We start from the raw sequence: 26,850 nt of genomic DNA on the forward strand, positions 1-26,850 counted from the left end.
AGACATTTTAGCAATTTTACTTTTGGTACTTTAAGTACATTTTGCTACCAATATCCTTGTACTTTTCCTCAAGTAAATGTAGAATTCCAGACTTTTACTTGTAGCAGAGTATTTCTATCATAGCTGATGATGAGCCACAGCATGAAGTTACAGTATGAGAAAGAGTAGTAGAGGCTATAGCTAAGAGGAGAGGTGACATTTATAGCGAGCAGCAGTATGGATGGGTTTATGCCAAGAAACAGCACTACAGAGATGCACTTGAGAGTGCTGATGGAGAAGTACAGTATAGAGAGGGTCAGGAGGAGTTACACTGTGTCTTTGTGCTGCGCTACGAGCTTATAGATCTGCTATTTTTTGAAAGATCTTGAACATTTGTGCAATTCTTTGAATATATATATATATTTTCAAACAACATTTTTAACCACAATCTTTGCTTCTGGGGGGTCCCTGGAGGCTGGAACAACATATAATTTTGGGGGGTCTTTGACAAGATAAAGTTTTTTCAAAAATAGCAGATCTACAAGCACAAGCTATGAGCTTGTATATCTGCTATTTTTTGATAGCTGATGAAGTACAGTATAGAGAAGGTCAGGAGGACTTACACTGTGTCTTTGTGGACCTAGAGAAAGCATTTAGGGTGCTGAGCAATGGTGGAAGAAGTACACGGATATTTCCACTTAAGTAAAAGTAAGACCACAATATAAACATACTCTTGTTACAAGTAAAAGACCTGTGTTCAAAATGTTACTTGAGTAAAAGTACAAAACCTTTGGCAACAAAATATACTTAAAGGACCAAAAGTAAAAGTACTAAAATGTTTGAAAATAGCAGATCTACAAGCTTGTAGATCGGCTATTTTCAAATAGCCTAGGTATAAAATACGGCTAAAGTGGTTAATGTATGTTTTAGAATATAATATTTTATATCTGCAAAGTAACTAGTAACTAAAGTTCAAATAATTGCAGTGGAGTAAAAGCACAATATTTGCCCCTTGAGATGTAGTGGAGTAGAAGTAAAAGTATTGAAAATTGGAAATACTCCAGTAAAGTAAAAATTGTACTTAAGCACAGTACTTGAGTAAATGTACTAGTTACTTCCCACCATTGTTGCTGAGAGAGAGGCGAGGTATTGCATAATGAAGTCAGGAGTGGCAGAGAATATAAACACAAGTGTCCAAGAAGTGCTGCTTTGTTTCCCCAGTGTGGTGCAGACTGCAGACTAACAAGGAAAATAAATCCAAGGCACTTTCTGTCTTCTGGTGAAAATATTGTTTTAATAGAGGAAAGGCAACAGGTGACTGCCCTACGTGTGTCTGTCTAGGGCTGCCTGTCATCATCATGACATTTTATTTACTTGACGATTAATTGTCACTCAAATAATTGGGATAGATGATTTTAATTGCGTTTTTTGGCATTGAACATTAGATAAAAATGTGATCTCTGTTTGGCGTTCAGGCTTCGTAAACAGAAATTCCACAGTGCAGATATGACAAATATGCAAAGAATTGACTGACATAATTTAATGACTTTATACTTTCAAAATAAATAAGAAAGTGGAAAACAACACGTCACGTCTTTTGTTTTAACCTAAAACTCTTAGGATTTAGAACAGTGGTTTAGAACAGGGGTTCTCAACCTTTTTGACTCGGTTCCACAGATAAATATTGTGAAAATAGCAGATCTACAAGCTCACAACGCCTGGCGTTGTGAGGCTCTTTCTTATATTATCTAACAATTTGGCCAATGTTTGACCGGTTTGTTTGTTGATTACTTTTTATACAGTAATGGTCATCTTCTTTTAGTTTTTTTGTATAAAGATGTCTTAAAAGTCCTTACATTGTCACTTCACTGTCATCTGGGGACCCCCCCCAAAATCATGTGGGGACACCCCTGGGGGTCACGGATTGAGAACCACTGGTTTAGAACAGGGGTTCTCAAAAATAGCAGATATACAAGCAGATGTACAAGCTGCAAACATTTTAGAAAAATCTTGAAATTGTTTGAAAAATTCAGATTCATTTTCTTTTTACACAAATCTTCTCTTCTGGGGGGGTCCCTGGCACAAAAAAAAATCAGATGCGGGGGTCCTCGGCCAAATACATATAAATGTGTGGGTCCTTGGCACGAAAAAGTTTGAGAATCCACTTCTTTGGCATTTGTAGAATTGGCCTCAGGTCATAAATGGCAGAAGAGTATGTCAGAATGGTGCAGGATATAACATAGCCTCATATTATGAGAACAGCGTTGACAGTGGTGACGGATGGGTTCAAGGTGGAGTTGGGTTTACGCCAAAGGATCGGCCCTGAGCCCTTTTCTTGTCTCTCTGGAAGGGAGGAGGTGTATGCACCGGAGAGAAGAGGGATTTTATGCAGCAGCAGTATGACAGTATGTTTGTATGCATGTATGCGCGTATGAGGTGGTGAAGGTGAAGGAGTTTAAATACTCGGGTTCAATTGTATCCCAAAGTAATGGGGAGTGGAGAGGGGAGAGATGAAGAGAGTGCGGCCAGGGTGGAACGGATGGAGAACAAATTGTCAGGAGGAGTGATTTGTCACTGAAAGGGTACCAGCCAGAGTGAAAGGGAAGGCGTATATAGGCCTATAAGACAGCAGTGAGACTGGCTTACGCTGTACGGCTGGGAAATGGTGGCACTGATGAAAAGACAGGAGGTGGAGCTGGCGGTGGCAGGACTGAGGGCGCTACGATTCATTCATTAGGAAGTGACATGGAGGGACGAGATCAGGAATGGACGACATTAGAGGGACAGCCCGGGTTGGAAAGGTTTGGGTGATAAAGCAAAAGCAATACTGAAGATGGAGCTGCCAGGCAAAGAGGAGTAAGAGGAAGGCCAAAGAGGTGGTTTTATGGATGCAGTGAGAGAGGACATGCAGGTGGCTGGGACTGGGACTGACCGAGGAAGATGCACAGAACGGAAATAGATGATGTGGCGACCCCTGAATTATAGCCAAAACAAGAAGAGGAAGACTCTATCGCAGTGATTAGTATCTGAATATACAGTAGAGCAATTTAACACTCATTTAACCACACACACCGTGAGCCCTTCTCAGCCTTACTCATCTGCGAAGAGAAAAGCCTCGTCACGACCTAATGCAGAGAGCGCCTATAGGGGCGGGACTTCCGTCGTACGCATTTCCCCCGGAAACGATAATTTTCGACCAATCACAACACTCGTTTCAGTCACGGAGAATGTTAACAGATTTGTAAAGCATCAAGAACAGTGGACTGTGGTATTGTTGGCTTGCTGTGGCCAGTAGATTTTCCATTTGTATGTATCCTTATGCTGTAAATATCTATACCCTGAATTGATATTATATTCGGAGTATCATCAATTTTTTTTGCACTGTGCTTCTTTCTTCTCCTCGACAGGCCCGAGTGACAATGACGTCAAGCTGTTTGCACATGGTGCTTGGGTAGTGCACCTCCACGAGGTCCGCTCTCCTCATATACTGTAACCGCGCACACACACACACACACACACACACACACACACACACACACACACACACACACACACACACACACACACACACACACACACACACACACACACACACACAACCTACCCCGTCAAGCACAACCATGTTAATCAAGGAGTACCACATCCCCATGCCGATGAGTGTGGACGAGTATCGGATCGCTCAGCTCTACATGATCCAGGTGAGTTGATTGATTGATTGATGCTTTTAATGACAGCTATTTTCCACGAAAAGATTTAGTGAAGGGGCTGAAAAAAGGAAGGGCCCTATTATAGAGCCCAGGGGAACCCCGGTCAATGACTTACACAGGTGTTTTAAGTGGTTAACCTGGTAGGGTGAATTCGGGTTGATGAGGGTGGCGAGGTCACTCACAGGCGTCAGAGACGTCATAGTGTTGTTGAACAGGAGAGGGTCAAGAGGGTAACGCAAGTTCCTCTGCAACACCTGCTGCACCATATGTCTTCTGGGTTGTGTTTCTCTTTGTTCTCACACACACACACGCACACTCACACTCACACTCACATGCACACACACGCACTAACAATGTATCCAGAATATTTTTTTCCATATCCTGAGCAAACCTACTGAGTCGTGTGTTTGATTTTATTTATTTATTATAGGTACAGTGATATTTATGTCTTAAATTAAGTGTTAAATAGCTCTATGTTCTGATAGTACTCATTGCTATAGTGTTTGTTCAGTAACAGGGTCTCCCTGAATCTCCAGAGAATACATTTTCAGGTCAGGATACCAATTTTATCCAATGGAGGAGAGAGAGCTCATATATGATCATATCATTTATGGTGACATAAACAAATGACCGCACGTAGTCGTACACATGCATGCGACACACACGCAAGCACACACACACGCACACGCACACACACCATCACAAATGCATAGTGCTGGACCCCACCTCCTTCTATGCATCACAGTAGACTGCTGCCATAGTAACCACCAGTGACATCACCTGTAGCATAGCAATACTGTATATTCTGATATGTACTGTATAATTATGTATTTGAGAGAGAGACAAAGCGAGAGAGAGAGAGAGAGAGAGAGAGAAATCATTCTTCTGCATTTGTTATGACAATATTGTTACCAGTTTTGTTAATTGTTTATATCTATTTGTACACTATATTTCTACACGTGTACTGTACTGTGGCATGTTTTAATTCATTAATCAAATGCACTAATCTTTACTCAGTGTGGTATTTATTCAAGTATTTGTGATAAAATAATGATAGTTTTCCAGTTAGAGGAAGGATGTTAGGAAATGAATCTCTAAACGGTAATTAAGAACTGTACGTTGTCACAACACAGGTTTATGCAATCATTTAAGACTAATTACAGGTTTATGAGACAACATCATTTTGTCGCTGTTGGGTTGAAACCTTTGCCAAAGACTCTATTACAAAATGGAAAGAAGAACCTGTATTCTAATGATCCAATGTAGTTATTATTTATCATCACAAGCTCTTGTTAAAGGGATATTTCACTTTCAAACATGGCTTTTTTTTGTTGCCTTTATTGATAGTGAAGTGAAGTCAGACAGGAAATGGAGAGAGAGATGGGGAGTGACATGCAGCAAAGCCCGTCGGGATTGGGACTCGAACCCACGGCGCGCTGTCAGGCTACATTAGAGCCTAGGTGCCCGGACCACTTGACTAGCGGTCCGGGCCCACTTTCAAACATGTTTGGAGTCATTTTAACGTCTACTCAGGCTTTTATGTGCAGTTTTCAGACAGTTTTTAAGTTGCTTGATTCAGTTTTTAGATATTTGATATTCATTTTATCAGACACAACCCCTTCCTATATATAAACCTATTGTAACTTCAAACTCCATTTTAACCATTTTAGATTAATTGAAAACACACATCCTTGTTTCTGGTGACTGATATTGTCCTTCTTTTGCATGAGGGGGCCGTGTTTTTTCAATTACTCTTTTCATTTATTTTAGTTTATTATTATTTTATAATTCTTTCTTCCCCAAAAATTATAAAAAAAACTAAGGAAAAAAGTTATTTAAAAATCACAGTGAATTATCCCTTTAATACTTTTCATTAGGTAAATATTTATAACACTCAAAGCCAGATGTAAACTGCGAAAATAGAAAATCTTAATCTAAAAGCTCACAACGGGTGCCATTTTTTACACGTTATGAGTTTTCCCTACTTACTGTATGTGCTACACTCTTGTACAACAATGTTATTTCATTGTACTAAGAAAAAACGAAATGTTGAAATGTGGAGAGCAACAACTTGCATCCAAGATTCAAAGACAGCGGAACAAAGAACGCTCTGCCCCAGTTAGAAAAACTATCAAAAGATGACTCACAAACTGTGACCTCAATTCCACCTCAAAACAAGTTGAAAGTGTTATCATCGCCGGGCCAAAAGCTACAAAGATTTCACTGTTGGCCGGAAGAAAGTCTGGTTCAGAGATTCATAAAAGTGTTAACTGTACGGTTGTAATGGTCAGGCGTCGACTGCATGAAGGGTTAAATCGGCATACAGTCAGTGGAGGTTAAAGGCAACATTCTGGTTCATCCATGATTTGCACGGGATCAACTACACACTGACCAAACACAAGTAGACTAGCACTTTGTACTGTCATTATTGACCACAAATAAAGCACACATTGTGCAATCAATTGACACTATCGGTTAAATGATTGATTCATTAATTAGAAAATGGGTCCTGGCCCACTGTTTGGGAAACACTGCTGTACATGACAGTGTCAATAATGATGGTAAAGCACACCCAGTGTAATAATGGAATTATACAATGTTTTTTTCTTTTTAATTTAGAGTAGCCAATTCTTTTTTTACCTCCGTCCCACTCCTCCCTGCCAAAAAAACTAAATAATATAATATGTATATATATTTTAAATATTTTGGGGCAATTCGCTCTCAAAATAGAAACGTTTTGCTTGTGTTATATCTGAAATACATGAGGTCTTGAATGAGACTGTAGCCAACTTCAGCTAATGCTTTCTAGAGATCATAGGATTTCCCTAAACTGAATAGATACAACACATACAGTACTGTATAAAAACATCAAACTTCCTTTTTTAGCTTAATCTTGTTGTAACTTCTCATGCATTTCTAAACTGGTAGCGTTAGCGCCGCGTCACCAGCACAGCTGATGGACGATGCCATTAGTCATACCAAGGGTGAACAGTTGGCTTTATTTCTAATCATTGGCAGACTAATATTTTATAGTGATGTATTATTTAATTTGAACACGGCTAGGTTTCCTTCATTGTGTTTTGAGCACAGCTGGAGAGCCTATTCCAACTCATCAGAATGCTTGGCCGGAACTACCCGTTGTATAATCTGGCTTACGGTTGTGTGGGAGAGGATTAATTTCCCGACAGCACAATGATTTGAAGCACGCATCAAAGATTTGCCAGGACCATTAATGTCAAGGAAGAGCAATGACTGTTGGCTGTGGTATATGGTTTGGCTTTTCCTCCACAGTCAATAGGCTTTCACCACTTAAGCCCCACATGCTTTGTTGTACAGCGCATAGCAAAAATAGCTGACCTGCAAGCCCACGCCACATCACATTGCGATGCATTTTGGGATTGTAGATCAGCTATTGTCGCTATTGTATTAAAAAAAAGAAAAATAATTTTGTTGCTGTTCAAAACCGTTACTTTTCAGAATTCTAATAACCGATAATAACCGATCTACATGCTTAAAATGCTTTGAGCTTGTAAATCGGCTATTTTTCCTACTTTTGTGTGACACTGTAGTGGCGAAGTAGGGCATTTATTTACAAAAAAACATATAAAATATGCTTTCTGCAACCAATAATAAAAATATACATATATTATACGTATTTTATTAAAATCCATTTTTTTAATAATCGATTAAACCTATTAGTTTGATTAACTGACGCACCCCTAAAATTCTGTCCATCCAGTGAATCCAGTGAAGGATGATGTGGTGGCAGCTAATGTTTGCTACAATAGGACAGCAGAGACCAGAGGATGGAAGGTAGTGTACAGCACAGTGTGACCTGCTGCTCTACAGTATATGGTCACCTTGCTGAGTCATTAATTATTCAGGGTTCAGTTCAGCCTCGCAGAAATGAGACCCTCGGCAAAGTCAGGCCCATGATGCTGTCCCCGACGTGTACAGTGATACCCTCTATTTGTTCTTGGACCATTTGTTTCTCTCATCCTTTACTCTCTTACTTAACTTGTGTACGTTTCATGCTTGTGTACTTTCTCTCATTTCCGTCCGATAAGCCACAATTAGACCGAAAACATTTTATTTATAAAATGTAAACATTATATTGTGAATGTGATATTTGATCTTGGTGTTCAGGCTCGGCTATATATTTCTCCCTGCTCAGCACATTTAGAAGACAACCATTTAAGAGCAGGGAGATTATTATTTTACAGAATTATACAGAACCCTTAGGGAAAGCAGAGCCCACTGGCGGTGCTGGGGTGGTGGTGGGAATAAACAAACAAACGCATACCAACCTTCAGTGACGCTGACAGCATGAGGAACAACTGTGAAGGACCTGAGCTTAACGTCAGTGTTGCAGACACCTCACATATACATCGCCCACATGGGGGGGGGGGGGGGGGGGGGGGGGTGTGTGTGTGTGTGTGTGTGTGTGTGTGTGTGTGTGTGTGTGTGTGTGTGTGTGTGCGTGTGCGTGCGCGTGTGTAAACCTCTCGAACGAGCTCACAACCAGCCACGCATCATTCTTTGTCCGCTATCCATTACACTCTTGTCTTCTTGCTGCGGTAGTGAAAATAAAGCAAGCCAGGGAGCAAGTTCAGGCAGACCACTCGAGTAAGCACCTCTTCACGGAGTCAGGTCATGTACAGTATCAGATATCCATGACAGTTCACAGTCAAATATGGAGTGTTTGGACCTACAGTATGTGTCGATTTCTTTTGAGTGAAATTAACATTGTGGATTTTTACAGTGTAATAGGGCAGTCAACTTACATACTAGGGCCAATTGATGCCTAAATTGTATGTATCTCATTATACTGTATCATCAATCATCAAGATATTTTTACTTAACCCATTAAAACCGGGAAAGCATCTGTCATTTTAGACTTCAAAGCAGATATACAAGCTGCAGAATCCCACCTGAGGCCCTTTGCTGCATGTCCTTCCCCGTCTCCTGCCATTTCCTGTCGCTACCAAATAAAGGCTGGAAAATTCTCCCAAAATAACAAAACAACAACAAAAGCCTTCAAATTGTTTTTGTGTCAATTTGAAGGGACAAAAAAAAATCTTGTTTGCATTTATCAAATATGCCTATAGCGATTATGTCATTGGTAGGCGGTGAACTGTCCCCAGCCCTCCTCTGAGACACAGAGCAAGTAGGCACTAGACAGAAATGCTATCATCATATAATGAGCATTAGTGAGGACCAATTATATGAAGACAAGGCTGAAAATGAGTGCTCCTTTAAGTAGCATGAAGTACTTTCACCCTGCCACAAAGAAAGTGTGTGTGTGTGTGTGTGTGTGTGTGTACACGTACACGCACGCGCGCGCGTGTTATTGCTCATGAGACACCAGCAGCAGCAGCTATGCAGATTCTACATCCTCAGTACTAATCCTGTGTCTGTTCTTAAAGGGATAGTTCAAAATGAGTTGTTTTCTATCGATTAGTCACCCCATGGAGACTTGAATTCATGGATATGTTTTTGTTTTTGTCGCATTCCTAAGCCAATAATTTGATGACCGGCAGCGGTTCCCGGAGAGACACAAAGAGCCTCCTTTGTGTCTCCTACCGGAACCGCTGCCTACCGGTCAGCTAGTCATCAAATTATTGTCTTGCGACAAAAACAAAAACAAATCATGAATTCAAGTCTCCATGGGGTGACTAATGGATAGAAAAAAAATGTTTTTTGGGCTGAATTATCCCTTTTAACTCCGAAGTGTGTACAGCGGAACCCAAATGGGCCCATGAGGGTCCATTTGGTTACATTTGTACACTCTTCAGAGTTGAAATTAACACTAAGGATTGAACTATGACGTTTCCTGACAGTGTAGCAGGGAGATCTGGGTTGAAAGCAAACCAGAATCGGGTGAAAGTTATGTTCCTATGGTTATTGAGAGGTGTACTAATACTGCTGTTCCCAGGGTGGCATGTTGTCACTGTCGGTGTCAAATGTGGCCTCGAGTATTTCTAGAGGTGATGTTGTCCCAGACTGTTGGGGGAAAAACAATGAATGGTGTTGTTTGTAACTGATGAGCTGTCATTTTGGTCATGTATTCTGAAGCAGTGGTTCCCAAACCTTTTAGCTCGAGACTAATAGAGACATTTCATTTCTCCCCGGGACCCAAACAGGGAAAATAGCCGCTCTACAAGCTCACATCCGATGTGTTGTGAGCTTGTACATTAGATATGCTATTTTCACTATTCTTAAATGTATTTTTGTTTTTAACTTAATTTAGATTTTTTGGGGGAACATTTTTTTAAATAATATTAATTAAAAACAAAAAACAGAGGATAATGTGTCCGCGACCCACATATGAACACTGTTTGGGAAACAGTGTTCTAGAGAGCTCTGGATCTCTTAAAGCTCCTATGCTCAGAATGTTCATAAGCTCATCACCTTACAGCACCTTCATCACCTCTTGAATCAGTCTATGCCTGCCATGGTTTTACCTTGCCATTTTAACCTGAACTGGAAAACCAAACTACATAATCAGCCTGTAGGGTTTCATGCTCCTCTAAGTGGATAAGAGGTGTATGGTACAGTACATTGAATTGGAGATGATTTGTTACCGATCTAATTCTGCTGAAATCCAGCCCTGTGTCTCAGAGAAGGCATGCAGAGATCAGGGGAGATGATTTAAGCCCTTAGCTCCTTTCCTAAATGACATTGTCTGCTAGATTGCGTTCATTTTCAAGCTATTTGCCTCTTCCAGCCTTCATTACCAGCAGTGTTGATTTTGGCGACTAAAACTATGACGAAAAATGTTCGTTGACTACCTTTTTTCACTGACAAAAACTAAATCAAAATGACTAAAGCTACAGATGTGCCACTTCAAAACTTCACACGTTACTGTTCTTTCCCTGATAGTGCCCTGAAAATGCATTTTTTTCCTCCCTTTTCTGCCCTTAAAATGCACTGTTTTGCCCCTGAAAAGAAGTTGTCACTACACACCCCCGTTTTTCCCTTCAACAGACATCCATATACATGAGAACAAAAGAATGTGTGTTGAATAAGGTGTCAGACTCATTATGAGGCGAAAGGTGATTTGACCAGTTGCTCAAATTAATTAGCATCATAAAAGCAGTGATCATCAAAATAATTCAGCATTTTAAATGCCCTTCTTTGTCCCTCTTATTGCCCTGGGAATCCCCTGAAAATGTACTGTCTTGGCGATGGCAGGACATGTGAAGTTTTGAAGTGGCACATCTGTATGACTAAATATATTGACAATTTCGTCAGCAAATAAAAACTAGACAAAAATGTTAGGGAGAGACGAGTGGAGAAGAGATCCAGTTGAACTAACACAAGTCATCATGGGTGCGCGCGGGTGTCACACACCGAAAATAGCTGATCTACAAGCTCATAAAATAAAATATGACTAAAACTAAACAGAATTTTATCAAAGAAAAGACTATGACTAAAACTAAATCAAAATTTGCTGTCACAATCAGTGCCTCCTGCAGTCCTGCTACCTCCCCAAAGTATTGAGCAGATAAAGCTTCTTGAGCAGGGGCAGTCTTGACCATTCCACTATGACTGTTAATGAGTTAATGACCCATAATGTGCATTAATCTAACTTTACCTAGTTACTAACCACGAAGCATAAATATAGCAAAATACATGAATGATCACGTAAAGGTGCAGTAAGTGATATTTTTGCTAAAATAAGTGTTAAATAGGGCTATGGTCTGATAGTAGTCATTGCTATAGAGTGTTCAGTAACAGGGGTTCCCCGGTCTCTTCGGCTCTTTAGTAAACAGAAAATACATTTTCAGGTCGTAGTGAGCAGGCAAAATTGAAACTGGAACGCTATAAAATTGAAGCTGATAAATGGGTTCTCTTTCCTGATTGGCTGAAATTGGCAACCCGCCTGAGAATGGGTTTTCTGTTTATTAAAGAGCTGGAGAGACGGGGAGTCCCTTGTTGCTGAACAAACACTCTCTACCGCAATGATTATGACTATCTGAATATAAAGCTTGAATTTTTTCTCAAAAAGTTTTAACCAAAAAAGATCACTTGCCCTGCCTTTTAATAGGAATACTAAATACGTGTGTGTGTGTGTGTGTGTGTGTGTGTGCGTGCACGTGCGTGCGCATATATCGCTGCGAGCCTGGGCTCTGCTGTTTTTGGTCAGCGATAATGTCGTACAACAAAGTATTAATCAAGGCTTCAGGCAATGGTCATGTCCTTGTCATACCGTTGATTGCTACATCTCAAGTAAATACCATAGAGACGGTTGTGTTTATAAACTGAGTTGTAATCCCTGGCTTAGTGTAAGGAGCAGCAGGCTCCTCAGACAGTTTTGGCTTATACAGGCTCTGTGGGGCTAAGCCATCTGCCGGCCCTGATTTTGAAACATTTAGTTTGGAAGACGGAATGTATGGATCTGTCTATGACTATTACACTCTGACTATTAGTGAATCACATGAAATCCGAAGTGCAAGTAACACACATGACAGAGAGGGAAAGCAACACATTGGTACTTTTTTTTGTCCGTAACTCAGACTGAACATTCATGTTAATTTATGTAACCAGTTTATGGGTCCCAACCCACAGGTTGAGAACCACTTCCTCTGCTTCTTCGGGTGACTGTTCCCCAAAAGTATTTTAAAGCTACAATCCGGAGCTTATAAGTAAAACATAATTTTAACCAATCTGTGTGGTCTTCCTATACTCTTCCGTTGAGACATTTAGACCCTGGTGTCAGGTAGGACACCTACTGGTTGACAAGCAGTACTGCCTGAAGCTCATAAGTGGAAATTTCTCATGTGGGCTCAAGACTCAGATTTGAATCATAAAAGCAGAAGAAGTACTCACATTTTGTTGTCAAGTAAAAGTACCAATATCACAATGTAGAAACACTCTGATAATTTACTTGTGTAAGAGTAATATACTCAAGTACTGAAAGTTAAAGTACTCATTTTGCAGAAATGTCCCATTTCACAAGTTTCCAAACGTATAAAAATGCTTTTTAGAACAGCTGATCTACACGTTCACAACCCGTCGCTTTGCGACGCGTTGTGAGTTTGTAGATCGGCTGTTTTCAAATAGCCTAAGTATGCATAGGGCTTACAGTAAGTGGTTAATGTATGTTTTATAATAAAAATCTACAAAGTAACTAGTAACTAAAGTTTTCAAATACTTGTAGTGGAGTTAAAAGTTCAATATTTGCCTCTGAGATGTAGTGGAGTAAAAGTATTGACAATTGGAAACACTCCAGTAAAGTAAAAAAATCCTCAAAAACTGTTATTTTGAACCTTGCAGAAGAAGAGCAGAGAGGAGAGCTGTGGCGAGGGCAGCGGCGTGGAGATCCTGGAGAACAAGCCTTACGAGGACGGCCCCGGGGGGTCGGGTCAGTACACCCACAAGGTGTACCACATCGGCAAACACATCCCCTCCTGGTTCTGTGCCATCCTGCCCCAAGCTGCCCTGCGAGTGGAGGAGGAATCCTGGAACGCCTATCCCTATACCCGCACCCGGTAAGAGACAGCTTGGCTCTGTGTACTGCTTTTTACCTCTTAAAGGGGTAGTTCACCCCCAAAATGACTTTCTGTCTCTCGATTAATCACCCCATGGAGACTTGAATACATGGATATTGTTTGTTTTTGTCGCATACCTAAGCCAATAATTTGATGACCGGCAGCGGTTCCGGTATAGGAGACACAAAGAGGTCTCCTTTGTATCTCCTACCGGAACCGCTGGCTACCTGTCCGCTGGTCATCAAATTATTGTCTTAGGAATGCGACAAAAACATGGGGAGTCTCTATGGGGTGACTAATCGATAGAAAAAAACTCATTTTGTGGGTGAACTATCCCTTTAAGGCCAGACCGCACCAATGCAACTAGTCGCAACTCCTTGCAACAAAACGGTTTCAAGGCCAGTCCACACCAATGCAACTTCTGGTTGCAACTGCCATTGGGGATAATGGTTGCAAGTAGTTGCATGTTGCAAGGAGTTGCATTTGCAAGTAGTTGCATGTTGCAAGGAGTTGCATGTTGCAAGGAGTTGCATTTGCAAGGAGATGCATGTTGCAAGGAGTTGCATGTTGCAAGGAGTTGCATGTTGCAAGGAGTTGCATTTGCAAGGAGATGCATGTTGCAAGGAGTTGCATGTTGCAAGGAGTTGCATGTTGCAAGGAGTTGCATGTTGCAAGGAGTTGCATTGGTGTGGACTGGCTTTTAGGCTGTTTACCTTTGTGAGATTTAATTTAGTCATTGATGGTGGTGCAAGTGATATTTTGTGGGTAAAAGAAGTTAAAGCTCTGTATTCAGATAGTAATCACTGGTTTCCCAAACAGTGGGTCGGGGCCGATTTTTTAAATTATTATTTCAAAAGTCAAAAATCACACTTTCCAGAATTCTGATACATTAAAAAAATAAGAAATTCCAAAACCACAAGTGAAAATAGCCGATCTACAAGCTCACAACGCGTTTCACTGGTTTTGGGTCACAGGGAGCTGGAGAAGGGGTCTCCCCCTATCTCCAGCTCTTTCGGGCTTGTAGATTTTCAGCGAATGTTCGCCTATTATGACATGTCCAGAATAGGGACGCTATGATTCAAGTGGTTAAGTAAAAAAGGTAGGGACACATCCCTGACGACCTCTCTGTCCCTTTCTCTCAGGTACACGTGTCCCTTTGTAGAGAAGTTCTCTATAGACATCGAGACTTATTATAAACCAGACACTGGGGGTCAAGTGGACGTCTTCAATCTGTCTTCTGCAGAGAAGAGACAGAGGACAATAGGTTAGTGTTTCACACACACACACACACACACACACACACACACACACACACACACACACACACACACACACACACACACACACACACACACACACACACACACACACGCACACAAAATTGCATTCTGTTGTTGTCCTGTGTGCATGCATGTGTGCGTACATGCATGCGCACGTGTGTGTGTATGTCAGAGAGAGAGAAAGAGTGTGTGTGAGAGAGAGAGAAAGTGTGTGTGTGATGCCCCAGCATGATGTGGGATGCTGATGAGGTGAACACAGACATTCCCTGCAGGGGGGAAGAGTCCTTGGTGTGATTATGTAACACACACACACACACACACACACACACACACACACACACACACACACACACACACACACACACACAAAACCCAACCCCTAACCCTAAAATCTACTCCCTAAATGCCTCATCTTAACTCTGACCACAACCTGAATGTTTTCTTAATTGTTGTAACCAGTGGTGGACAAAGTATACTCTAGTAGTAAATACTCAAGTATTCAAAAGTACAAATTATGAAATACATTTTTAGAAATGATCAGAAATGTCAGACATTTTCAGAAAATAGCAGATCTACAAGCTCGTGTCACGCCGCAGCGCGTTGTGAGCTTGCTATTTTCACTATTTTATGAAATAGGGCTTATGTTTGAATTGCAGTGTAGTGAAAGTCATCAGCTTGCAAAAAAACAAAAACCTAAAAACAAAAATGTACTTTAGTACTGTACTCAAGTAATGTCCACCACTGATACAGTCCACCACTGATTGTAACCTTGGCTCTAAAAAGCTTTATTAGCCATGAAAGTGAGCATTTTTCTCAAGGTGACCAGAAGCATTTCCCCTTAAGTCACATTTTGTTTGGTGTTACTACTTGAGAGGACATTATGTCCCCATTGTGGCATGCAGGCCACAATGGACCACATGCACAGCAGGTTTACAGCATGCTATGGCGGCATGCTGGTACTCTTCACTCATATGATTTGCATAAATTAATCTGGATATTGCAGATGCTTCTGCTGTCCTCTCTTAACTACATTAAACCTGGCATCCTTATTTTGGGTCTCATAATTGGTGAAAGATTTCCAGAAATTGTAAGAAAACAAAAAAAGGACAAAAATCTCTATTCGTCATAATATGACAAAGTAAATACAGTATATCGTTACTGAAACCTTGTATCCCCCTATTTCAATTTCGTATGTTTTTTCGTAAATGAATGCCCTATCCTCATACAAGGGTGTCGCACAAAAGAGAGAATATAGCCGATCTAGCAGCTTGTAGATCGTCTATTTTCACTATAAAAAATGTATAAACTAATAATAAAAAATGAATGGTTTTGGACATACAAAGTTTCCACCCGACAGCGACGATATAGTGTTTAAGTGGTTAAAGGTGACAACTGGGAAGCAAACACTTCCATGGCATGTATTTTGTGGGAAGATTAATAGTCCTATCGGGGTGAACAGGCTTTTACTGCACGGGCCCCTAGGCTTTGGAACGCCCTCCCTGAGGATCTGAGACTAGCACAGTCAGTGCTCTCTTAAGTGTTTCTCTTAGGACTATTTGCCTTTAACCCATTAAGACCGGGAAAGCATCAGTGTCATTTTAAGATTCATTTGGCTATTTTTTGAAAAATCTTGAAAATGTGTGCAAATCTTTGAATATATATGTTTTGTAAAGCGAACATTTTAACTCAAATCTTTGCTTCTGGGGGTTCTACAAATGTCTTCTACATCCTAACAGTTTAAAAAAAAAGCTTATGTTGCTATAATCAATGGTTCTCAAACTTTCTCATGTCAAGCACCCCCAAAATTATGTATAAAATATATTTGGCTGCGGACCCCCATCTGAAATATATGTTGTTCCAGGGACCCCTCAAATTTGAGTTACAAATGTTCGCTTTAAAAAATATATATATTCAAAGATTTGCACACATGTTCACGATTGTTCAAAAATAGCAGATCTTCAAGCTCATATTATGAGTATATCTGCTATTTTTGAATAGCCAAAGTATAAAATAATGGTTAAAGTGGTTACACAGATGCGTTCCCGGTTTTGATTGGTAAATTGTTTATTCCGTTGATAATGTGTTTTTTATTTTTTTTGTATTTTTTTCGTGTTTTCAACACTTTCTGTAAAGTAACTTTGTTTCGAAAAGACGAATAAATGCATTATCATTAATGTGTTCCATACAGACCCCATAGACATAGTGAGAGACTACATCCCTCCACATGAGTACCTGGTGGAGGAAGACCCCAAGCTGTATCAGTCCGTCAAGACCAAGCGAGGCCCGCTGACGGAAGACTGGATCGAGGAGATCAACCGGAACCATGGGCAGACCCCCGTCATGTGTGCCTACAAGCTCTGCAAGGTGGAGTTCAGATACTGGGGGATGCAGTCCAAGATCGAACGCTTCATCCATGATGTGGGTAGGTACTGTTGTGAGACAGCCGGTTGCTCAGAGGTTTTCGCGTAAAGGATCCCTAAATTGATACTGTAAATTGTCAAATTTACTCCACTACAAGTAAAAGTAGCTCAGTCAAAATGTTACTCGAGTAAAAGTACAAAAGTAATTGCTTTTAAAAATACCAATGCAATATCAATGCATTGCTGTAATGTTTTCACAATGAATTTATAGAACCTTGTAAGCGATGCAGTTTGGTATGTTTTTTTGTCTGTGTGTGCGCTTTTCATAACATGGACTTCAGATAAGGCCACAGAGTGTTCTTGGAGGTTTGTCAGGCTGATTCAGCTGCTGATCACACTCAGCTCATTCTTCTCCTGCTGCTGCCATTACCGTGTTTTGTTTTGAGTTGAAACAAGAACTCAAAAAAGTGGTGGATATATGGATACGTTTGCGCGCCTGGATGACGTATTTCCACTTTTATGTAGATCAGGGGTCTTCAACTGTCAACCTTAGCTGACAGAGAGATGAAGCAGGGACCCCATACGATTCATATTTTTTAGAACGCTTTCCATTCTGTCATACAGAAACGTGAATGGCACGTGCATTGTGGCATAGTTGCATAGAACTTTAACATTCTCTTCAGGTCACAACCCAGACATCGTCATTGAAATTGGAGAAGTAAAAACTCCTGACTAGACACATACCTTCAACATGCGTGAGAACACTGTTCCGTGTGAAATCCACCGAACCTCAGAATGGTGAAGTAGAGAGCAGTTCTTCACAGCTTTCATGACATCTGAAAATTCAGCACTAATTTCTTTGGCAACGTTACGAGTGACTCCCTAGTCCCTGTGTAGCATGCAGTTTAACCTGTAACCTGTGTATGCAGTTTAACCTGTAACCTGTGTAGCCTGCAGTTTAACCTGTAACTTGTGTAGCATGCAGTGCCTCCACCTCCATCAAAAAATCTGATACTCAAGTACAAATACTCAAATCTGTACTTAACACAACGGGTGCCAGCGTTTTATTAAAACAGATTACGTTGAGTGCCAGAGATCTCACCGCTTGTAACGCTGTGCTGTTTATAGCTGTGGACTCCACACGCAAACAATGGATGCGTGCACGACGATCGATGGTGCTGGCTAACGCTTGGAACAATAACTCTCTCACACGAGTCTCCATTACGGAGTAATCGCCCATCGAAAATGACTTTCCCCAATGTAAAAAGTTAAGGAGATACAGAGGTTTTTATCAAGGAGATAGAACGGAAGTGGACGGAGAGCCATGTTTTTTGGCACGATGATCCATCTGTCCCTTCCTTCTCAGAGTCACCTTGGGTTATTCCAGAGCTGCGCTAGCCCCCCCCCCCCCCCCCCCCCTTGTGGAAAAAACAAAAAAAACAAAAAGACTGATAACACAGTTTTTACTGTGTTTGGCACCCGATGTGTTAAGTACAGTACTCAAGTAAATTCACTGTCTACCACTGCCTCTGAACAATGCATCGCCACAAGCAAAGCAACATGATGTTTTCACCAAATTAGGTACAAGTATTCAGTCATGTGACAATGAGCATCAAACAGGGTTTTGATATTCCATACTATAATTCAATTCAATTCTATTCAATTAATAAAATTGAATTGAATTATAGTATGGAATATCAAAACCCTGTCGGGTGCCAAACACAGTAAAAATATACTATACTATACTGTTTGCCTGTAATTGGCCTCCAAAACATCCAATCCTCCCCAAATTGGAATCGCACGTTGAGAGGCGTCTATGCAGCGCACTGCCAAAGGCGACTTTTACTTCTAGGGTGCCACAAATGTTGAAAAATTGCTCTGTGTGTTCTATAAATGCTATTTCACCCCACAGCCCAGGCAACTCAGCCTGATGGAGATATACGCTCTGTGGAGAGCCCTTACACTATAGTTTAAAGCAGCAATCCGGAACTTATTTTAGTTAATTAATTGCTATTTTAACCAATGTATATGGAAAAGTATGTTAACACAATATACATAACTAGTGCATCTGCAGTGGTTGGAGGTGGTCTTTCCCTACTCTTCCATTGAGACATTTAGATTGTGTGGTCAGGCAGGACCACTACTACTAGTTGACAAGAGGCATTGCATGAAACTCAAATCGAACCAACTTGCTTTCCCAAAGCGAGTTGTTCTAGCTTGACGAGTGAAAGAATAGTTCATCTCTGTTAGCTTCTGCCCTTGCATGGCGGACCTGGGTTTGAATCCCGGGTAGGTACATCTGCAGGGCGTGGAGAGTTCTCAACGGGCCCGAAAATTAAGGCTCGGCCCTAACTGGGCCCGACTGGGCCGGCCCGAGGCTCGGCCCGAACCCGACTATTACCATCATGTTAGGCCCGAAAGCCCGAAAAAAACCGAGGGGGGAAAAAATACGATTTTTTTTTCTGTTCTGAATGTGTATTTATCTATTATTATTATTATTATTTTAAAAAATCATTAAAAACAAATATATATATATATTTTTTTTCATGGAGCCCGAGGCTCGGCTCGGCCCGACCAATTAGCATACTTTTGAGGCCCGGCTCGGCCCGAAAATGTCGGGTCGGGCCCGGTCGGGTTGGGGTAGAATTTGAGAACTCTAGGTGTGGACGTGGTCTCCCTACTCTTCCACTGAGCCATTTTAACCCTGGTGTGTCGGCTAGGAACTGGTTAACAAGTAGTAATACCTTAAGCTGATAAGACCAATATTATTTCCTGGCCAAGGGGGGTTTCATGCAAGATATTCGGGTTCGAATCACTTTCCGTTATCTCTCTCTGGCAGAATAGGACATAACATTCACTGATTGTAGTTTTGACTCTTCTGACCAGAATCACCGTCTTTCGATTGCACTCTCCCATTTGTTTCCAGTAATGAAAGACGGCAGGAGAAGCAGGGAGCAAAATGAGACAGAAAGAGCGTCCACGATATAATAACGGAAGAAACGAGGTTAAGCAATTATATCGCAAGAGAGAAGTGTAATTTTGAATGAGTAGAACCAGAGAGAAAAGAAGAGAGAACACTGGCTCTCTGAGATAACAGAGAACAGCAGACAGGATAATTTGCTGCGTGTGTTCGGCTGGCAGGTTAATCACAGTAATCTGGGTGCTGTTTATACACTCTCTCACTGCTCTCAGACCATTCTCTCACATACTGTAATAGACACACAGGAGCTCGGAATCATTAACCCTTTAAGACCGGGAACGCATCCGTGTCACTTTGGCTATTCAAAAATAGCAGATATGCAAGCTCATACAGTAGTGTAGCTATGAGCTTGTAGATCAGCTTTTTTTTTTTTTTTTTTTTGAAAATGTGTGCAAATCTTTGAATATATTTATACATTTTTAACTAAAATCTTTGCTTCTGGGAGTCCCTGGAACGAAATATTTTGAGATGTATATATAGCAACATACGTAATTTTTTTTGAATTTTTTAAACTTGTAGAATTTGTAGAGAATTTGTAGAATCCCCCAGAAGCAAAGATTTGAGTTTAAAAAAAAAACGCTTTAAAATATATATAGATTTCAAGATTTGCACAAATGTTCACGATTTTTTCAAAAATAGCAGACCTACAAGCTCACAGCAATGTGAGCATTTTTGAATAGCCAAAGAAATCTAATAATGACACGCGTTGCGTTCCCGGTCTTAATGGGTTAACCACTTTAACCCTGTCATCCCAATTTTGGGGCATGTCATTATAGGGCGGAAATGAAAACGGAAACTCACACAAGGCGTCGCAATGGCCAGTCTTCCGCGAGGCCACTAAACAAGGCCCTGTCCACACTTGCATGATCTAAGCCAGGGGACTCCAACGGCGGGTCCGGGACCCCTAGGGGGTCCTCAGAGTTACTACAGGGGGGCTGCCAAATCTTTGTTTGATAGGAACCTTTTTTTTTTTACACCGACCACTTGAACCCTAGCATCCCTATTCTGAGGGGAATATTAGCCGAAAATAGCCGATCTACAGCAACGATAAGCTGGAAAGCACTGGAGAGCTCGGACAGTTTTATTGGCTTTTTTTAATTATTAAAGGTAGTAGTAGTTTTATTTTCATTTTTATTGTCATTAAAAGCAAATTAATACAAAGCCTTCATTTGTTATCATTGGGTTAGGGTTAAACATAGACCAAAAAGGTGTAGGCTGAAGCCTTAGCTTACAGTATTGTGCCTACCCTTTTGACCTTTCAATAACTATAGGTAAGAAAATACAACAAAACAAACAACAAAAAAACACAAAAAAAATCACTTGGATTTTCAAAACAGAAAAAAAAGAAAACTAGTAACAGAAACCAACCTTCTGGTTTTTTATTATAATTTATAGTATCTCTCAAGTATATTTTATGTCATAGTAAAATAATATAGCATATAATATATATAGTTATATGAAATATATTTCACATCATACCAATGTTCTATATTTATATATTATGTTAGATCTGTATTCTGCACATCTTTTTAAATTTGTTTATTGAGCTAAAACATTTTTGTTCATCTTCTAAGCGATTTCATAAATTTACCCCTTTAACCGATATACATTTACCTTTATTATTGATTTTGCATGCGTTCGTTGAAAATAGCAATTTCCCTTAAGTTGTACCGGCTATATATATATATATATATATATATATATATAGTAACATAAGTTTTTCAGAAAACTCTTAGGATTTAGAACAGTGGTTTAGAAAAGTAGTTCTCAAAAATAGCAGATACACAAGCTCTCAGCACGTCACTTCGTGCCGCCCTGCAAGCTTGTACATCTGCTATTTACAAAAAAAAGAATATCTTGAAAGTGCTTTAATTTCTTTTCATAATTTATATACATTTTTTTTACACAAATCTTCTCTTCTGGGGGTCCCTGGCACAAAACATCTTCCGATGGGGGGTCCGTGGCCAAAAAAATATCAATTTGGGGGTCCTTGACATGAAAAAGTTTGAGAACCACTGGTTTAGAAGACATTTGTAGAATTGGCCTCGGGTCTTAACGGGTTAAAAGCAGGTGAGTAACGGGGGCAGTACGGGGGTCCCCCAGCAAAAGTAGTTAACATAGCATTTTAACCATTTTAACCCCTAACGTTGGCTATTCAAAAATAGCAGATCTACAAGCTCATAGCGTGGCACTCTGTGCTGCGCTATGAGCTTGTAGATCTGCTATTTTTCTAAAATCTTGAACACTAGTGAACATTTTAAACACAAATCCTTGCTTCTGGGGGTTCCTGGCTGGCACAATATATTTTCAGATGGGGGTCCGCGGCCAAATATTTATCAATGTGGGGGTCCTTTCCATCCCTCCCAGGCTTACGCAAAGTGATGGTCCGAGCTCACCGGCAGGCGTGGTGCTGGCAGGACGAGTGGTACGGCCTGACCATCGACGACATCCGGCTGCTGGAGCTGGAGACCCAGCTGGCCCTGGCCAGGAAGATGGCCCAGTACAGCCTCACCGAGGAGGAGGGAGCCGAGACCAACGGAGGAGGGGGGTCCTCCGTGGGCCACCAGGACCAGGACCAGGGTGGGGCCGAGGGCCAGCTGCTGGGGGTCATCCCCGAGGCGAACGCAACACTGGGTACGGACGAGACGCGGGGGGAGCTCACCAAGCAGTGGTCCATTTCTTCTAGATCCTCCAACCGGTCTTCTAAAAGAGGTGTGGGAGTCACGGATCTTAAAGGAGTAGTTCACCCAACACATGACTTATTTTCTATCAATTACACACAACATGAAGCCTGGAATTCATTGATTTTTTTGATGCATTCCTAAGCCAATAATGACCGGGTGTAAAGAGGCTCCCTTGAGTCTCTTACCGGATACTTTAGCATCAAAAACATCTCCATGAATTCAATGCTTCATGGGGTGTGTAATTGATAGAAAATTAGTCATTTTTTGGGTGAACTATTCCTTTAACTATACCCAACGCGCGTCTTACTGTACCTTATCGTTGCTTTCTGGGCAGAAACCACTTATCTCCATATTTAAACTTTTTGTGTTTTTTCGTAAATTTATACTTGATCATACTACAGCGTCACACTAAGACTAAAGCAAAAGTAGCAGATCTGCAAGCTCGAAATGCGGTGCAAAGCAACACGTTTTGAGCTTGTTGATCTGCTACTTTTGCCGTTTTTGAATCTGAATCCTGAAAAGTAACAGTTTTGGACATATGAGGTTTCCACCCGACAGAGACTTTATGTAAATGAAGTATGATAAAATATAACGTGTCTGTCGGGCAGTAATCTCTCAAGAACAGATTCTGCTGAATCTGTCAGGGGGGTTCGTCATAACGTGTACGCACTGGCCTACAAGTGGGCGTGCCTTCAGATCAGGAAGCAGGCCGCGCTTTACCCTATCAAATGTAGTGGGCGGGGTTTACTGTCTGCTCTCGCTTCCCACTGAAAACAAACCGAAACTCATTTAATAGCGTCCTCGGAGCAGACAAAACCACGGAAAGATATTCACATTTTAACTTGCTCTTTCATCATAGAAACAAGTGGGCTTATAACCAAAACGATCCATGTTCTCTGGGAGAAGTGGTGTTAGTGTTCCGTGTAGAAATATTGTTAGTGGGAATGAAAACATAAGCACACCACCGGAAGTGGAGCGCTGAGGGCAGACCAAAAACCCCGGTTTCCTTGCGCACGGGTGCTCCATTTAGCTCCCCCCAGAGCCAAGTGAAACAGTAAAAAACAGCAGAGGGCGCTGTTTTTCCTTTTTATTTGGCGATGGGTTCCCAGATTGGTTGGGCAGAAACCTTGTATCTCCATATTTCAACTTTTTTATCCTACTTTGTCGTACAGCAGTGTCGTGCAAAAGTAGCACAAGCTTTTGTTAAAAGTTAAAGTGGTTAAGTCTGCATGTGGGTTTTTATAAATATTAATATTGAACCAATGAAAAGTATTTAAAAGAGCTCGTTACTAAATAATAACTACATTGGATCCAGTGGAACACTTTTTTCCTCCTTTTTCCTGAAAAGTAACCGTTTTGGACATACAAGGTTTCTGCCCCGACAGCGGCAATAGGCTCTATGCACAGCAGCCATATTGTAAGACATTCACAGGTGTTACCAATGATACTAATGAAGGCTCTGTTCCATTCTGGTCAGACGGAGTCAGGGTGCTGATATTGTGCATGTTGGCTGAGCTCACTGGAAACACTCCCAAATGGCCCTTTACGGGTGTGTAACTCAGAGTTATGGGGGTCGTGGAAATCTGAAATTCAAAAATCTGAGAACTACTGTGCTACACTAAATGGAACAGAGCCTTCATTAGTATCACTGGTAACACCTGTGAAGGAAGCGATAATATGGCTGCTGTGCATAGAGCCTATGAGAAAGATAATTCATTCTCTTATGTAAAGTCTGTTGTATGTTGTCGTGAAGTTTGATCCAGTATTTCCTACTGTATGTGTACAGGCAGCCCATCTCACCAGAGCATTTCAGAGTGGAGAATGCAGAGCATTGCCCGGGACTCCGATGAAAGCACAGACGACGAGTTTTTTGATGCACATGGTACGCTCAAAGACCGTTTCTGTGTTGTACATACTATAATCCTAAAAGCGTGTGCAAAGTAGGCTATTTAAAAAAGATAATACATTGTTTGCTCTAATTAACTTGGCCCAGTCTTTGGTCACAATGCGCTTAACTCCCTTTGCATAATTCACAGCTAAAGCCCAATTTCTTTTAGGACACAACTGCAAATTCCTTCTCATTACGTGAACTTGCATTACTTAATTGGAAAGCTGTTAATGTTAAATTGTGTCAATTTTACAGTACTTATTTTAGTGTTATTGTCATTGCATGACACTGCAGTTAAAATGTTTCTGTACAATAATGGTGCCAGCAGTATATATTACTCAAACTTTACATGCCTTTTACATGCTCTTTTTTTTTGTCCTGCAGAAGACTTCTCTGATAACGAGGAGATATTTCCCACAGAGATCGCTAAATGGAATTCCAATGATCTGATTGACAAAATAGAGACGACAGAAGTAGATGAAGGAAATGGTAGGTTATTATACATGTATATATATATGTGCATATGTATATATACACTGTAGATTAAACCCCAGGCAGGTCGTAATCAGGCTGATTACACTGTGCCAGAGTGCTGGGTGATAATTTGTCTCATACCCATAGTAATATTTATTCACACAGTCAATAAGAAAGAAAATAGCATTTGATCGACCCTTAAATTGAATAGATAGATAATTCAATAGATGCTGGTTTAACTATTTTGGGCATGTCAAGTCTTCAAATAGGTGTCTCCGCCAGGCCGAAGGCATGGCAGAGACTATGTTTTGCACCCTGTCTGTCTGTCCGTGCGTGCGTGTGTGTGTGTCCGTGCGAGCGAGCGTCCGTCCGTCCGTCTTTCTGTGAGCAGCTAATCTCCAGTACCGTTGGGCCGATCGCAGCGAAACTGTGCACACACACTCCCTGGATGCCTTTAAGTTGTACCGGCTATATATATGGATGCCATTTTTCAGTTCGGCCTGTTAAAGTGCCACCAGGAGGTCGATTTGTGCAAAACAAATGTCAAAAGGAATGTAAAACAATGTTATCAAAATTTCACGCTACACATGATCTCTATTAGTCATGTGATCAAGACGGATCTGTTAGATTTTTCATATTCCATCCTGATTGGCTAAGATTGACATCTAAAGTTTGCAGAAGTGGCCCGTTTTGAACAAAATGCCTCAAATCATGAACGAAGCGTCCGATTGCGGTGAAACTTTGCACATACATTCGCACTAGGTTGAGGAACAAATGCCACCCTTTTAACATTGCCCTATTATAGCACCACCAATAGGCCGATTTTTGCAAAACTATATATTACAGATTTTGTCCAAACGTCACGCAAATTGGTACACATTATCTCTATAGTCATGTTATCAAGACGAATCTGTCCGATTCTTCATATTCCATCAACATTGCTGGCCCACAATAACCTACCTGACCTGGCGGAGACATTTGCTCCGAGGAGCACTTTTTCTAGTCCTTTTTCAAGACATTTAAAAAATAGCTGATCTACAAACGTGAGCTTGTAGATCTGCTATTTTTGCCATCATACGACAAAGTATACTGTATATCAGGCTCCATTCAGGGTGTCTGTGATTTTTATCATGCATGTTTTAGAACATGTTGTATGCTTTGTCTGCAATGTGGCATTGATTGATGTTTTGTTCTTGTCTTATAAAAGCGATGTGTGGGCTTCGGTGACTAGACTTTGATAATTGCTGAATGTATGAACATAATTTCATAGTCTGTCTAAATACTTTCTCCTCTGTGTCTAAATGTGTGTTCACAGAATCCCTGTATCAAGAGTCTGGTGAGGAATACACAGTCACAAGTAGTCAGGACACACAAATTGAGGTATTATTTCTTTGCTAATATTACTCAGCTCTACGTCAAACTAATATCTATCATTGCCTGTATCAATAAATGATGATCACTTCAAATTAACCTTAACCTAAATTAACTAAATTCTGATGATGTGGTGAAATTATGGCGCAACTCTACCCAGTAAAATCCTCCAGGGTCTAATGACATTTACAAAAAAGTCAGTTAGACAGTTTCAGCAGTAGTTCTATTAAAAGGATCCCTGGCTAATGAGCCTCATATGCCTTAATATATTATAATTATCCTCTATAACAAAAATATAAAATGAAAAACACCTTAAATATTTTATTTATTTTAAGAAATGGATCATCTTTTACTCAAGGGGGACAATGCCCGTCGCAAGTTGATAATGTAATTTGTCGATGTGTGGTCCAGCCCTATGGAATGTATGGTATGATAACTAAAAACCAACTTAATACTTAACGCTAATATGAGCACAAAACAATATTTTAAATACCTTTTTGTTGGAGATAAAACTGTGAATGACTCTGTTTAACATTCAGATAAAGCACATGATGTAACACATGATTTTGGATGTGTATCGGTGCTGTGGGCGACATAAAAACCTTTTCAATTTCAAGGTCCCCGGGTTTGATA

The 26,850-nt window shown here is 40.7% G+C and overlaps 1 protein-coding gene across 1 annotated transcript in view; it reads left to right on the forward strand.

Annotated features, from left to right (window-relative positions):
• The window catches only part of pitpnm2 (phosphatidylinositol transfer protein, membrane-associated 2), a 71,951-nt gene that overhangs the window by 9,723 nt on the left and 35,378 nt on the right, over positions 1 to 26,850 (forward strand). Inside the window, exons 4-11 of the mRNA XM_084047712.1 lie at positions 3,387 to 3,677; positions 12,966 to 13,180; positions 14,323 to 14,444; positions 16,649 to 16,882; positions 22,168 to 22,512; positions 24,271 to 24,366; positions 24,757 to 24,861; positions 26,162 to 26,226. Coding sequence (XP_083903838.1) covers positions 3,600 to 3,677; positions 12,966 to 13,180; positions 14,323 to 14,444; positions 16,649 to 16,882; positions 22,168 to 22,512; positions 24,271 to 24,366; positions 24,757 to 24,861; positions 26,162 to 26,226 — 1,260 coding nt within the window. The 5' untranslated portion in view covers positions 3,387 to 3,599. The remainder of the gene's footprint in view (positions 1 to 3,386; positions 3,678 to 12,965; positions 13,181 to 14,322; positions 14,445 to 16,648; positions 16,883 to 22,167; positions 22,513 to 24,270; positions 24,367 to 24,756; positions 24,862 to 26,161; positions 26,227 to 26,850) is intronic.

The sequence above is a fragment of the Gymnoscopelus microlampas genome (genome assembly GCF_963454915.1).
Source record: "Gymnoscopelus microlampas genome assembly, chromosome: 21".
NCBI classification, from domain to species: Eukaryota; Metazoa; Chordata; class Actinopteri; order Myctophiformes; family Myctophidae; genus Gymnoscopelus; species Gymnoscopelus microlampas.